Source organism: Ranitomeya variabilis, chromosome 4 (assembly GCF_051348905.1).
Source record: "Ranitomeya variabilis isolate aRanVar5 chromosome 4, aRanVar5.hap1, whole genome shotgun sequence".
In the NCBI taxonomy this organism is placed as follows: domain Eukaryota; kingdom Metazoa; phylum Chordata; class Amphibia; order Anura; family Dendrobatidae; genus Ranitomeya; species Ranitomeya variabilis.
In genome coordinates this window covers 753,699,086-753,714,189 of record NC_135235.1, presented here as the reverse complement: position 1 = coordinate 753,714,189, position 15,104 = coordinate 753,699,086, and the positions used below count along the sequence as shown (strand labels likewise).

The window sequence follows — 15,104 nt, the reverse complement described above, 5'->3', positions numbered from 1 at the left end:
CAAAAACGTGGCGCGGCCATGGGTGCGGCCTGTGCCCCTGCGTACGCCAAACTCTTCTTGGGTTACTGGGAGAGGTTGGTTTTTGGGGACGCAGGGGCGGGGGCCGCCGACCATGTGCTGTGTTGGATGCGTTATATTGACGACGTCCTATTTTTCTGGCGGGGGACGGTGCAGCAGCTGGATGACTTCATGGCAACACTGAATAATAACATCTTTAACATCAAATTAACATATAGGTATGATTACTGCAAAATTAATTTCCTTGACATCAGTTTGGAAGTGGACCCATCATCCACGATTCAGACTGATGTCTACCGTAAGAAAACATCAGTGAATGCCCTATTGCATGCTAAGTCTGCACATAGTTCAGCCACTGTGAGGGCCGTCCCAGTTGGACAGTTTCTGAGGGTGAGGCGGATCTGCTCGACAGATCAAAAATTCAAAAGACAGGCTATGGATCTCAGGGACAGGTTCACACAAAGAGGTTACAGCCAGAGATGTATTAAAAATGGGTACAATAGAGCAAGGTCGGTGTCTCGGGACTCATTGTTATACCACAAAAATAAGAAGACTAAACAGGAGGATAGGATTCGTTTCATCTCGGTATACAATCATGAGTGGGATAACATGCGGGACATACTAGCAAAACACTGGTCGGTCTTGGGTGCCGAACCCTCACTTAGACGTTTCGTGACAGACAGACCTCTTATGACTCCTCGTAGCTCTAAAAATCTTAAGGATTTATTGATAACGAGTCATTACGTTGCACCTAGAGTAAATTTCTTTGGCTGCTCAAAACCAAAACAGGGCTGCTTTAAATGTGGCCACTGTATGGCATGCACCAATATCCTTCAAACCACTAAATTCAACTCAGTGGAAGGCAAAGAATTCTCGATTAGGGAATATATCTCCTGCAACACCACTAACGTGATTTATTATGCTACATGCAGTTGTCGTTTAATTTATATAGGCTTAACATCTCGGGAGCTGAGAGTACGTGTAAGAGAACACGTTAGGGATATTGTCGCAGCAAAGACAGTGGAGGATGTGTCGACCCTTAAGACCATCCCGAAACATTTCAGGATGGTCCATAATTGTAACCCCAAAGATTTCCTGGTTAGGGGTATAGACGTGGTACATGTGGGCATTAGAGGCGGCAACGTTAAAAAACTGCTGGCACAACGCGAGTTAAAATGGATTGTGACCCTGGGAACAATGAAGCCAGCCGGGTTAAATGATGCTCTTAGTTTCAGTCCCTTTCTGTAGATGTGTACTTTTCTGGTCTGAATACCTCTTTCCTAAATCAATTCGTTTCGGCACTTGTTTTTAATTCTATTGGTGTGAGTTTGTTGGTTTTTAACAGTTTATGTATTTGTCATATATCATATTAGGTTCCTTAAAGAAGAAAGGGCGTCACTATGGTCTTCTTCAATTGCCATCTCTACAGAAAATACTGAAGAATCAATCACAGCACCTCACTTAGAATTATAACCTGTCCTGGTTAATTTACCTTATATTATATGTATATATATTGTGATATATGTGATGCAGTAACCCCTGTAACAGGTAGGGGGCGCTGCATGGTCTCCCCGGGATGTGCACGGAGTTGTATTGAGGCCGTGAGAATTGACCTGCAGTGATGTCAGGATCACGTGACCAGCCCATGTGATCCATTACTGTGGGTGTGGTTACAGGTACATAACGTGACCAGGGTGTGGGTCATATGTTCCTGTGTGGTTCCAGTGTTTGGACCTGAAGGGTCCAAGTGCAAAGTCCCTGAGGGCTCGGTGTGTTCCTGTGTTGGAAGCCTGGGAACTGGGAAGAGGCTTCCTGGAAAGCACCTGCTGGCGTGGGAGGTCCAAGGAGGAGGACCGGATCCCGGAGCAGTGCACAGTGGAACTGGGGAAGCTACAATCCTTCAGTGGCTCTGGACTGACTAGTGTGTGCCGGCCAGGCAAGTTGGTGATCCCTGTAAGGCAGCTTACCCGGAGGTGTGGACTGGCAAGGAATCAGCAGGTGGAGCCGGAGCTCCCGTCAGGTATCGTACAGGCCGGTAGTGCTTGTGAAGTTCTATGAACTGTGTGGTCTCCCTTGGGAACTGGTTAAGGGAGGACCAGCGTGTTAGAGGCCGTGAGGCAAAGCCGTACACTGAAGTGTTAGAAGCTGCAAGTAAATATCACCAGTTGGTGCCTGTTGTGTTTCATGTTATGAACTATGCGTACCCCGGTTTATGAGGCTTAATAAACCGCATGGACTGCTTTGTTTTATAAACCCGTGCCCGTGTGCTTGAATATCGCGGCCAAGTGAGTGTCCCCCCAACACTCTCAGTAAGAGAAATCTTACAATTGGTGGAGAATTTTGGCAACGATCCCGCTAGCACACGTGGAGTTAATTGCTGTGGCAGAGCCACGAAGGTGACAAGCGTCTAGCGGTAACTCGGCGGGGTTACGAAAGTGACAAGCGTCTGCTGTGACTCGGCGGGGTCACGAAGGTGACAAGCGGCAGCGGTGGACCCGTGCAGAGCCGTGTGGAGAGTAGCCGTGGTTGCAGCGAGAGGTTCCACAGCAGGCGGAGCTGTAGTGGCTTGTGGTTGGCAGCACCTGGAGGTGCCGGTTGTGTGTGACTGCAGCGGGAGCTGTGGCGGTACCAGCAGGAGCTGGTGAAAGTGACATAGAAAAAAAAAAAAAAAATTTCTCTTGTGCAGACTCTTAAAGGGCCAGTACAAGCCCAGAGACATTGGGGTGTACTGTGGGAACTGGGGCCTGAATACCCTGGGGGGTCCACGGGGTGTATCCCAGGGAGGGGATTATCCCTAATAGTGAGCGGTGGCCCAAACGGGGATGGTTGCCCAAAAGGGGGCGGAGACCCAAAAAGGGGCGGTAACCCGAATAGGGGTAATGGCCCAAAAAGGGGTGGAATCCCGAAGGGGGGCTGAATCTCGAACCGGGGTGGTATCAAAAAGCGGAGCACTTGCCCAGAAAGGGGGCGGAGCCAAAAAAGGGGCGGCAATCAGTGAGGTGTCACGACTGTGTCCTTTTTGGCTGGATGGAAAGTGTGTGCAAGGGTTGATAGACCCGGGGAGAGAAGCGTCTGTGCTGAGAACCCGTCCAGGAGATTCTGTGTCACCTGGCGACACTGAATATCTCCAGGTAGCCACTATCTACATTGTCGCAGCGGAGGTTTCCACATACCATGAGGTGGTTGTAGACCCGATCTTGCCGTATCCTATGGTAATAGGACAAGATTTGGTAGCACTGTGGGAAAAGGCTGAAGTGTTTGTGGATATCATGTGGATGTCAGTTAGTAATGTGGAGAAGGCAGGCCTGACCAGAGGGAAAGGTGCGACTGTCCAACTAACTGATCTGACGTCACCTGAAGTGTGCCACAATACGACTGATAGTGGTCTGCTGGATAAAACATGTGGAGCTGACACCCAGACAGAGAGTGACTTGCAGGGTCATCAGACTGTGGGGTGTGACACAGATTCTGGGGGTGACTGTGACAAATCATGGCCAGTAACAAGCGCATATGCCCTGGTGACAGGTGGAGGACGGGGTCCAGGACCTGTGCTGACGGGTGGAGGACGGGGTCCAGGACCTATGGTGACAGGTGGAGGACGGGGTCCAGGACCTATGGTGACAGGTGGAGGACGGGGTCCAGGACCTGTGCTGATGGGTGGAGGACAGGGTCCAGGACCTATGGTGACAGGTGGAGGACGGGGTCCAGGACCTGTGCTGACGGGTGGAGGACGGGGTCCAGGACCTGTGGTGACGATTGGTGGCGACTCCCATTCAGACGGTGACGCCAGTGGAAAAGAGTGTAATAAGGTTGACTCAGGCAATTCTTCCTCCCGTCGACGGAGACGTAAAAGAGCCAAAGGGGCTGAACCAGTTGCTCCGTGTGGGGAATTGACGGAAGATGCTGAGGACCTGGGGTGTATGAAGAACTCTGAAGTCCCAGGGAAAAGGGACGAACCTAATGACGTCACCGCTGAGACCCAAGAGAGGGCCGACCCTGACAGTGCAGAGTCGGAGGGTGCGGAAGTGGAGGAGGCCACCAAGGAGATGGTGCCGGAAGTGAATACCTCCTCAAGTGATGGATGTTTCACCAGTCCGGAGGATGGGAGAAGCGAGATGGAATTGGTTATAGAGATGGTGAACGACCATGTCGAACAAGAAAGGGTCCTGAAACAAGCGGCTGAGCGCAGAGTGGATGAGCTGGAGAAGGAAGTCTCGGAGCTCAGAGGCCACCTGTTCAGGTGGCAAAGTGTGTATCAGACCCTAAAGGAAGACATTGTAGTGCTTAGAGAAGCACTAAAAGGCCCTCTACAAGGAAAAGAGGTGGTGGTCGCAGACTTCTCGTGCCAGTACCAGAGTGGTAATGAGAGTAAAGCTGAAGAGGAGTTGGCGCTAAAAGCAGAACAAGATGGTCACCCGGTTGTGACAGGTGTCTTGATGGAAAGGTCCATGGCAAGGCAGGAGCCATCTGTTCTTGAGCGAAGTGAGACTCCGCTCTTCAAGTGCGTGATAGATGTACCCGTAGAGGCGCAAGATGCATGTACCCGCGAGGGTGTGCATGAGGCCTTTCAAAAGGCGGTGGAAGCGTCTAGTGTGCACTGGGCACTAGAGACGAAACAGTTGGTGGTACTGTCTACTAAGGAAGTCACAGTGAAGAGGGTGGCTGTCCTGAGGGACATGCACCTACGGTGCCTCCGCACGAAGCAGAGGGTCCTGTTGGGGAATGGTGAGGCCACTCGTTGTTTGGAGCAAGCCAGGAAAGCTCAAAGTCGTCTGGGCTTGGTAGAGGACACAGTCCAAGTGCCCAGAGCTCTGGTAGCGAAGCTCACTGGCCGATTTGGAAAAGCGATGCAGGAGATGGTGGATGTGTCCGGTGTGAAGAGACTGAGGATTCCGGCTGAAGACAAGGCCCAGGTGGGTGAAGATGGAATGGTGTCATTCCTGGTTGTCGGGTCCAAGGAGAGTCTAGCGAATATCCGGATGCTCCTGAAGTATCGCGTGGCCTACTTGAGAGAAATAGAGCAGCTAAGACTGTACAGACGGCAAGTCAATAAACAGCTGCAGAACATAAGGTGGCGGCCGCCTTCTTCCCAAGGAAAAGGAAACAAAAAGGACATGTACAGTAGTAGACGTAGTGATGGAGGGTCAGACTCTGATCAGTTGCTAGTCTCGACTGTAAGTGGGACTAATGTCCGTACCAACCGTGGGTGGCGACCCTGGAGAGAAAGGTCGAGTAAAGAGACAAACTTGACTAAAGGTTTGGTGTCACGGACAGACTGTAACTTAAGGGCCAAAGCTCAAGGCCTACATGTTGACCGCTGGGGGCGGGGTAAACTCAACAACTGGATGGGTCTGTGTGATGCTCAAAACCGACTGAGACGGTTCTCTCGACAGGTAGGGCAAGGCAACGTGCATGACATATCCCGTGATCCCACGTGTATGACAGGTGTTCAACCCTACAGGTGTGAACAGAGGGGGGGGATATGTGATATATGTGATGCAGTAACCCCTGTAACAGGTAGGGGGCGCTGCATGGTCTCCCCGGGATGTGCACGGAGTTGTATTGAGGCCGTGAGAATTGACCTGCAGTGATGTCAGGATCACGTGACCAGCCCATGTGATCCATTACTGTGGGTGTGGTTACAGGTACATAACGTGACCAGGGTGTGGGTCACATGTTCCTGTGTGGTTCCAGTGTTTGGACCTGAAGGGTCCAAGTGCAAAGTCCCTGAGGGAGTTCCTGAGGGCTCGGTGTGTTCCTGTGTTGGAAGCCTGGGAACTGGGAAGAGGCTTCCTGGAAAGCACCTGCTGGCGTGGGAGGTCCTAGGAGGAGGACCGGATCCCGGAGCAGTGCACAGTGGAACTGGGGAAGCTACAATCCTTCAGTGGCTCTGGACTGACTAGTGTGTGCCGGCCAGGCAAGTTGGTGATCCCTGTAAGGCAGCTTACCCGGAGGTGTGGACTGGCAAGGAATCAACAGGTGGAGCCGGAGCTCCCGTCAGGTATCGTACAGGCCGGTAGTGCTTGTGAAGTTCTATGAACTGTGTGGTCTCCCTTGGGAACTGGTTAAGGGAGGACCAGCGTGTTAGAGGCCGTGAGGCAAAGCAGTACACTCAAGTGTTAGAAGCTGCAAGTACATATCACCAGTTGGTACCTGTTGTGTTTCATGTTATGAACTATGCGTACCCCGGTTTATGAGGCTTAATAAACCGCATGGACTGCTTTGTTTTATAAACCCGTGCCCGTGTGCTTGAATATCGCGGCCAAGTGAGTGTCCCCCCAACACTCTCAGTAAGAGAAATCTTACAATATATATATATAAACATTGGTGGTTTTACAGGAGTAGAGGTGTTATTAGTGGCTAATCCTTTTTGTATTTATGTGTACTTAGCTGTATTCAGCATATATGCAGAGTGTGACACTTCTCCTTCAGCTGTGGTGCGTGTGCGCAGGTCGATCGTCGCTGCTTCCCCCCTCCCTGTCCGGCGGTGTTCGGCGGTATGCAGGACCGGGTTGTTTCACTCCCGTTCGTGCATTCAGCTGGACAGGTCCGGGCAGGGGTGGGTTAACCAGGACGATGACGGGCGCATGCGCCGCACATACACAGCGGTGATTGGAGCAGGTCACCTGACGCCCATGTGACCAGTTTCCATGGGGATTTAAGGTCCTGCAATCCTCTTACACCACACTTCCCCCTTGAGAAAGCAGGGTGCGACAGCGGCGAAACGCGCGTCGGGGTGCGTGCCGTGGTCCCTCCACATCCAGGTGAGACAATGCTCCTTTTGGTTACTCCTTCCCAGGCTCACAAAGCTGAGTGACAGTATGTAGACATTGGTTACCTTGCCATATCAACTGAATATATACACTCACTGGCCACTTTATTAGGTACACCTGTCCAACTTCTTGTTAACACTTAATTTCTAATCAGCCAATCACATGGCGGCAACTCAGTGCATTTAGGCATGTAGACATGGTCAAGACAATCTCCTGCAGTTCAAACCGAGCATCAGTATGGGGAAGAAAGGTGATTTGAGTGCCTTTGAACGTGGCATGGTTGTTGGTGCCAGAAGGGCTGGTCTGAGTATTTCAGAAACTGCTGATCTACTGGGATTTTCACGCACAACCATCTCTAGGGTTTACAGAGAATGGTCCGAAAAAGAAAAAAAATCCAGTGAGCGGCAGTTCTGTGGGCGGAAATGCCTTGTTGATGCCAGAGGTCAGAGGAGAATGGGCAGACTGGTTCGAGCTGATAGAAAGGCAACAGTGACTCAAATCGCCACCCGTTACAACCAAGGTAGGCCTAAGAGCATCTCTGAACGCACAGTGCGTCGAACTTTGAGGCAGATGGGCTACAGCAGCAGAAGACCACACCGGGTACCACTCCTTTCAGCTAAGAACAGGAAACTGAGGCTACAATTTGCACAAGCTCATCGAAATTGGACAGTAGAAGATTGGAAAAACGTTGCTTGGTCTGATGAGTCTCGATTTCTGCTGCGACATTCGGATGGTAGGGTCAGAATTTGGCGTAAACAACATGAAAGCATGGATCCATCCTGCCTTGTATCAACGGTTCAGGCTGGTGGTGGTGGTGTCATGGTGTGGGGAATATTTTCTTGGCACTCTTTGGGCCCCTTGGTACCAATTGAGCATCATTGCAACGCCACAGCCTACCTGAGTATTGTTGCTGACCATGTCCATCCCTTTATGACCACAATGTACCCAACATCTGATGGCTACTTTCAGCAGGATAATGCGCCATGTCATAAAGCTAAAATCATCTCAGATTGGTTTCTTGAACATGACAATGAGTTCACTGTACTCAAATGGCCTCCTCAGTCACCAGATCTCAATCCAGTGGAGCATCTTTGGGATGTGGTGGAACGGGAGATTCACATCAGGGATGTGCAGCCGACAAATCTGCGGCAACTGTGTGATGCCATCATGTCAATATGGACCAAAATCTCTGAGGAATGCTTCCAGCACCTTGTTGAATCTATGCCACGAAGAATTGAGGCAGTTCTGAAGGCAAAAGGGGGTCCAACCCGTTACTAGCATGGTGTACCTAATAAAGTGGCCAGTGAGTGTACACTCCTATAGACTATCTTAGGCTAGGTTCACATTGCGTTAGGGCAATCCGTTTAGCGCTAGCGCTTGCGGATTGCGCTAACGCAATGTTTTTGCAGGGGCCGCGTTCGGGGTCGCGCTAACGTCCCCGCTCTCGCAGATCCCCGATCTGCGAGAGCGGGGAACGGACCTCGGGCGGGCCGCGGACGCTGCAAGCAGCGTCCGAGGTCCGTCACTCAAATGACGGCACATCGCTAGCGCACGCCCAATGTGGGCGGGCGTTAGCGACGCGCTCATCATTATAGGCTATGGCGGCGTTAACGGACTACGTTAACACCGCGTTATGCCGCGGTGTAACGTAGTCCGTTAAACGCGGTCACATAACGCAATGTGACCCTAGCCTTATGGTGTGTTGTGAGACCTTTTAATTAGGAGGTTTCTTGTCAGTTTACATATCCTGGGTAGGAATTGTTTCTCACCACATGGACTGATATGTATCATGGACGCTATAATTATATGAGGGCCAGGCACATCTGGTGTCTTTGTATTTTATCGTTTGCAACACGTTGTTTGTGTGTGTTTTTAATGTTTTGTATTTACTACTTTAATAAACTTGTTATGCATTTTTATACATAAAAAAGCTTCCGCTATCGTTCTCTGTTGGTTTCATTATCTATAAGTGGAAGTAGAGTGTCATGGTATGTGACTAAAACTGTTGGTCACACTATGAATCTGGATTTTGTTTTGCTAAACAAATTTATGTGTGTCCCAGTTCATCAGCCAGAATCCATGGTAATCATGGTAATACGGCCGGACTACACCACCGATAAAGCAGCCACAGCCGGTGACTGAGAAGAATCTGTGAACTCTCCACATTTAGTGGTTACTACTCACCTGGGTAGTCATATGTAGGAATCTCCTCTTTACACCGCTCATCCCCCCTCACATATGTCTCTGTAGTATTAATATGGGTCAGATCTTCACCCTGAAACAAATATTGTAAAAGTCACCGACAGATGGAGAAGTCACATCTATGATCAGCTCTAATCCTGCCATCTCCACCGTTCTCATTACACAAGTATAAAACATAATACTGGAGGATATAACAAGACTGAGCGTAAAACCTTCACCAGCATCTACACTTCATAGGGGAGATCTCCTGACACCTTCTCTCCATCTACCTGATGATCCTGAGGAGCACTGGGATCTTCTTGGTTACAGTCCTGTGGAAGAAGAGGACGGGGAGATCTCTCTGGTGTTGTCCTCTTACTGGATTGATCTGGAGGAAACACATACAGGGGGTGAATTCATTCTTTACATACAGATAATTATAAGCTGCATGTATTTAGTCCTGTCAGTAACCTGGAGATGTGAGGGGCTGGGGAACCTCCATTATGATGTTCTTTACAGATCTCTGTGTCCTTCTAAATACTCCCACTCCTCCATGGAGAAATAGACAGCGACATCCTGACACCTTATAGGAACCTGACACATACAATGATATCGTCATCCCCCTGATCACTTCATAGTGTTACTGTATAATGTCCCAGCATTCCCAGCAGTGTCACCTCTCCAGTCAGCAGCTCAATCATCTTGTTGGTGAGTTCTAGGATCTTCTGGTCATTGATGTCCTCATGGATCAGGGGGTGAGGTGGAGGCCTCGTGATTGGGCTCAGGGGTCTTCCCCATCCCTCAGACACAGGGTCCTGACAGCGATCACTAGAGGTCTTCTTCACCACTGTGTAATCCTGGTAATGGAGAGACACATTAATAAATCTCACTACAGACATTTCCAGAGTCCTCACCTCTCCAGTTCTGTCCATCTGTTATTCCCATAGATAAGAATGATGTAATGTGACGTCATCAGAATCTCTCACCTCTCCAGTAAGCCGGAAGAGGATCTCTAGGGTGAGGTGTAATATCCTCTCCGCCATCTTGTCTCTGTCCATATCCATCTTTGATGGGTAAATCAGGACAATTCTCTTTTGTAGAAGATCTTCACTGAGCGGATCTGATATTGTAGAGACCTGAATGAGAAGATGAACCGATGTAACATCATAAGAATCCAGTGTAATAATACAATTACTGGAAACAATAAGGGAAACATATGCGGAGATTTATTATTTTACTGTATTTAGTTTCCTTCTTTATATCTACTAATAAAACCTATATATTTAGGCCACAGACAACAAGGAGTTTCTTCCTCGGAGTCGGCAGCTGAATACGTTCCTCATAGACTCATCTTCCATAACGCTAATTCTCGTATCGGAATCGGCATTAGCAATACTGCAGGAGATATTCATTACACGCGACATGAGAAATAACGACTTCATGATAAGGACGACATCTTCATCTTCTACTACGGTTCTAGAAACATATGTGGCCAGAGTCGGTCACTGACTCCATCACCACCGGCCGTCTATATGAAGGTTTCCCGTCTTCCCCGCACTGTAATCTTCTATCACGTTAGATCTCAGCTCTGATTCACACACAGAAGTTTGAGGCTTTTATAAAAGCTTTTCTGTTTCCACAATCAACGCGGACAGAAATGATCTGATCCCAAAGTCTCCATGTACAGTGATTTATGGGGTTTATTTCTAGCCTTAGGCTTTCCTATATTACAAGAAAAAAAACAGAAAAAAAATGATATTAAAATGTTTCTAAACAAAATTGGCTCCAACAAATCTTGTAAAAAGAAAAAAAACATGGAAAAAGCAGAAGACACATTTTATAATTTTTAACATGTTAAACATTTATTAAAAATAAATAAATCTTTTTGTGCACCAGACCATAGATGTGCACCGCAGGACGGCACAGATGAGGCTTCAACAAAAACCCTGGTGGTTTAACCACTTGCTGCTGTGAAAAGCAAACATGACATCTAAAGGTACCTTCACACGAAGCGACGCTGCAGCGATAGCGACAACGATGCCGATCGCTGCAGCGTCGCTGTTTGGTCGCTGGAGAGCTGTCACACAGACCGCTCTCCAGCGACCAACGATGCCGAGGTCCCCGGGTAAACATCGGGTTGCTAAGCGCAGGGCCACGCTTAGTAACCCGATGTTTACCCTGGTTACCAGCGTAAAATGTAAAAAAAACAAACAGTACATACTTACATGCGTCCCCCGGCGTCCGCTTCCTGTACTGACTGAGCGCCGGCCCTAACAGCACAGCGGTGACGTCACCGCTGTGCTGTGCTTTCACTTTCACTTTGCGGCGCTCAGTCAGTGTGGGAAGCGGACGCCGGGGGATGCATGTAAGTATGTACTGTTTTTTTTTTTTACATTTTACGCTGGTAACCAGGGTAAACATCGGGTTACTAAGCGCGGCCCTGCGCTTAGTAACCCGATGTTTACCCTGGTTACCAGTGTAAAATATCGCTGGTATCGTTGCTTTTGCTGTCAAACACAACGATACACGGCGATCGGACGACCAAATAAAGTTCTGAACTTTATTCAGCGACCAGCGACATCACAGCAGGATCCTGATCGCTGCTGCCTGTCAAACTAAACGATATCGCTAGCCAGGACGCTGCAACGTCACGGATTGCTAGCGATATCGTTACAAAGTAATTTCGTGTGAAGGTACCTTAAGAAGGTGACAGAGTTTGGCTGAACGCCCCCCGCCCCCAAGTACTCGACAGTAGGGTTGAGCGAAACGGATCGGTCAATTTCATAAGTCGCCGACTTTCGGCAAAGTCGGGTTTCGTGAAGCCCGAGCCGATCCCAATGTGGGATCGGCCACGCGGTCGGCGATCTTCGCGCCAAAGTTGCGTTTCACATGACGTGTTAAGCGCCATTTCTCAGCCAATGAAGGTGGACGCAGAGTGTGGGCAGGGTGATGACATAGGTCTCAGTCCCCACCATCTTAGAGAAGGGCATTAAAGTGATTGGCTTGCTTTCTGCGGCATCACAGGGGCTATAAAGGGGCATGCACGCCGACCGCCATCTTACTTCTTCCGATCTGAGCATAGGGAGAGGTTGCTGTAGCTTCGTCTGAAGCAGGGATGTTAGGAAGGGAATATTAACCCCCAAACAGCTTGTACTGTAGCGATTTCCACTGTCCAACACCACCTTTTCTTTGCAGGGACAGTGGAGGTTTTTTTTGGGTGCATCAGCTCTGTAGCTTATTAGGCTGCATTCTAAGGGTATGTTTCCACGTTCAGGAAACGCTGCGTTTTTGACGCAGCCTTGAGCAGCATGCATAAAAAATGCAGCGTCCAGATGTTACAGCATAGTGGAGGGGATTTCATGAAATCCTGTCTCCACTATGCAGTAAAAGACGCATGCGGCACACCCGAGAAAACTCACATGCGGCGCGTCTTTTAAGAACGCAGCATGCCCTTACATTGCAGAAAAAACTCAAGGAAAACGCAGGAGACCTGCCAGTGACCTCAGGTGCAGATTTGGTCAGGATTTTACCTGCATAAAATCCTGACCAAATCCTGAAGCAATCCTGAACGTGCACACATACCCTTAGGCTCCCTGATAGCTGCATTGCTGTTTGTACGCCGCTGTGCAAACCAACTGCTTTTTTCAAAGCAAAACTCCTGTTGCTCCTTTTCTGCACAGTTCTCTTGTTTCTTTGTCCACACTCTTGTGTGCAGCAGTCCTTTTTATTGCTGCCATACTTGTCCTTTGATCATTGTAGGGAGATTGAAATTCGACTACAGCCCTTGTATTTTTTGATATATCTGTTATCCACTTTCTGCCACTCTAACTGTAGTGTAATACAGTGGGCCTGATTTTTTCCTGCTGTCTCACACACCTATAAAGAGAGATTTAAACTCACAACAAGTTTACATACACCTTCTACCTGGTTTTACAGTACCATATAACGGTTGTTAGTTTGGTTACATTTTTCCAAGAATGAGGAAGTCTGGTGGAAGAGTTCATGGCCGTGGTCGGTCATTGCCAGCTGGTAATGATGGTAGTGGTGGTGCAGCATCAGGTGGTCGTGGGAAAAGCAATATAGCATCTAAGTCTCAAGTTGTTGAGCCAGCGTCATCGTCTGGCTACACAAGGCCTCGAACGCTCCCTTTTCTGGGAGTAGGAAAACCGCTTTTAAAGCCGGAGCAGCAGGAACAAGTTTTTGCTTTCCTTGCTGACTCTGCCTCTACCTCTTTCGCCTCCTCTTCAGAAAGTGCAAAATTTAAAAGCAGTGCGTCGTCAGTGGATGCTCCCGGTCAGGAACAAGTCGCTTCCTTGTGTCCTTCACCCAGAACAACAGAGAAGGATTCGTCAGGCGACACAACAGGTTACTCCATGGAGCTTTTTACACATACCGTGCCTGGGTTAGAAAGGGAAATTGTTAACAGGCCATGCCCATTACAAGATGAATCGGACATGGAGTGCACAGATGCACAGCCACAGCTAGATTATTATGCTGTTCTATTGACTCCGATCACAACATTGCCCTCGCAGTGTACTGAGCCAGAATCTGACCCTGATGAGACTATGGTGCCCCGTCCCTAACGCTATAGCACCGGCTTACACGGTGACACAGAGGAAGGTGCACAGGACATAGAAGAGGAGGTGATAGATGACCCAGTTGTTGACTCCGATTGGCAGCCATTGGGGGAACAGGGTGCCGCCGGCAGTAGCTCTGAAGCGGAGGAGGAGGAGCCGCAGCAGGCATCAACATCGCAACAGCTTTCATCTGGCAGGCCCGTATCTGGGCAAAAACGTGTGTCAAAACCAAAAACAGTTGTAGGACAGCGTGGCCATCCGGTTAAAGTAGCTCAGTGTGCAATGCCTGAAAGGTATTCGATAGTAGGAAGAGTGCAGTCTGGCAATTTTTTAACCAAGATCCGAATGATCAGTGCAAAGTCATCTGTAAGAAATGCTCAAGGACCTTTAGCAGAGGTCAGAATGTGAAAAATCTAAATACAGCTTGCATGCGTAGACCTTTAACCACCATGCACTTGCAAGCCTGGACTAACTACCAAACGTCCGGTAACGTTGTTGCACCCACTCACAATGAAGCTAGTCAGCAACGCTACATTCCTTCCCTCACTGTAAGCACACCGTTTACCACACCACCTGCAGCAAATGTGGAGGTATCGTCGCAAGGCCAAAGCAGTCAGGGAATCACCAGGTTCTTGGTAGGAAACACTGTATGTAGGCCAACAGCAAGAATACCATCACCTCACCAACCCTCTCTCAGTCTGCCATGTCCACCACCACCCCCGCTAGTTCCACCATATGCAGCTCTCCAGTCCAGCTCACCCTACAAGAGACTCTCGTTAGGAAAAGGAAGTACTCATCCTCTCATCCGCGTACACAGGGTTTGAACGCCCACATTGCTAGACTTATCTCGTTAGAGATGATGCCCTACCGGTTAGTTGAAAGCGAAGCTTTCAAAGCCCTGATGGACTACGCAGTACCACACTACGACATACCCAGTCGACACTTCTTTGCGAGAAAAGCCATCCCAGCCATCCACCAGCATGTAAAAGACCGCATTGTCCATGCACTCAGGCAATCTGTCAGTACAAAGGTGCACCTCACAACAGATGCATGGACCAGAAGGCATGGCCAGGGACATTACGTGTCCATCACGGCACACTAGGTTAATGTGGTGGATGCAGGGTCCACAGGGGACAGCCATATTGGAACAGTTCTGCCTAGCCCACGGTCTAGGAAACAGTTGGCTGTAGGCGTTCGCCCTCCCTCCTCCTCCTTGTCCTCCAGCAGAAGCGAGAGCTCGTCCACAGACCGCAGTCGGACGACCACTCCATCCGCACCTGCCACTGTTGCACACGAGGTGTCCCATTATGGAAGAGCTAGTGGCAAGCGTCAGCAGGCTGTGTTGGGAATGAAGTGTTTGGGCGATAACAGACACACCGCGGAAGTTCTGTCCGAGTTCTTGCAGCAAGAAACTCAGTCATGGCTGGGCAGTGTACATCTTGAGGCAGGCAAGGTAGTCAGTGATAACGGAAGGAATTTTATGGCTGCCATAGCCCTTTCACAACTGAAACACATTCCTTGCCTGGCTCACACCTTGAACCTGGTGGTGCAGTTC

The 15,104-nt window shown here is 49.3% G+C and overlaps 2 protein-coding genes across 2 annotated transcripts in view; both read right to left on the bottom strand.

Moving 5' to 3' along the window:
- Positions 1 to 9,422, bottom strand: part of LOC143768269 (uncharacterized) — a 32,138-nt gene extending 22,716 nt beyond the window's left edge. The window contains exons 1-3 of the mRNA XM_077256963.1: positions 9,404 to 9,422; positions 9,263 to 9,360; positions 8,976 to 9,066 (exon numbers count right to left, since the gene is read on the bottom strand). Coding sequence (XP_077113078.1) covers positions 8,976 to 9,066; positions 9,263 to 9,360; positions 9,404 to 9,422 — 208 coding nt within the window. The remainder of the gene's footprint in view (positions 1 to 8,975; positions 9,067 to 9,262; positions 9,361 to 9,403) is intronic.
- Positions 9,423 to 9,474: 52 nt separating this feature from the next.
- On the bottom strand, positions 9,475 to 10,102 carry LOC143769371 (gastrula zinc finger protein XlCGF66.1-like). The gene is made up of 3 exons (XM_077257849.1): positions 9,959 to 10,102; positions 9,650 to 9,829; positions 9,475 to 9,566 (listed from the first exon to the last, which is right to left on the bottom strand). The coding sequence occupies exons 1-3, from the start codon at positions 10,034 to 10,036 to the stop codon at positions 9,486 to 9,488; spliced, it is 339 nt and encodes a 112-aa protein (XP_077113964.1). The 5' UTR covers positions 10,037 to 10,102; the 3' UTR covers positions 9,475 to 9,485.
- Positions 10,103 to 15,104: the final 5,002 nt, after the last annotated feature.

Coding starts and splice junctions, on each gene's coding strand:
- LOC143769371 (XM_077257849.1), bottom strand. CDS start 10,036: ATGGATATGGACAGAGACAAGATGGCGGAGAGGATATTACACCTCACC. Junction 9,830..9,958: donor TCTTCCGGCTTACTGGAGAG/GTGAGAGATTCT, acceptor CTCCATTACCAG/GATTACACAGTGGTGAAGAA. Junction 9,567..9,649: donor TTGAGCTGCTGACTGGAGAG/GTGACACTGCTG, acceptor TGTATGTGTCAG/GTTCCTATAAGGTGTCAGGA.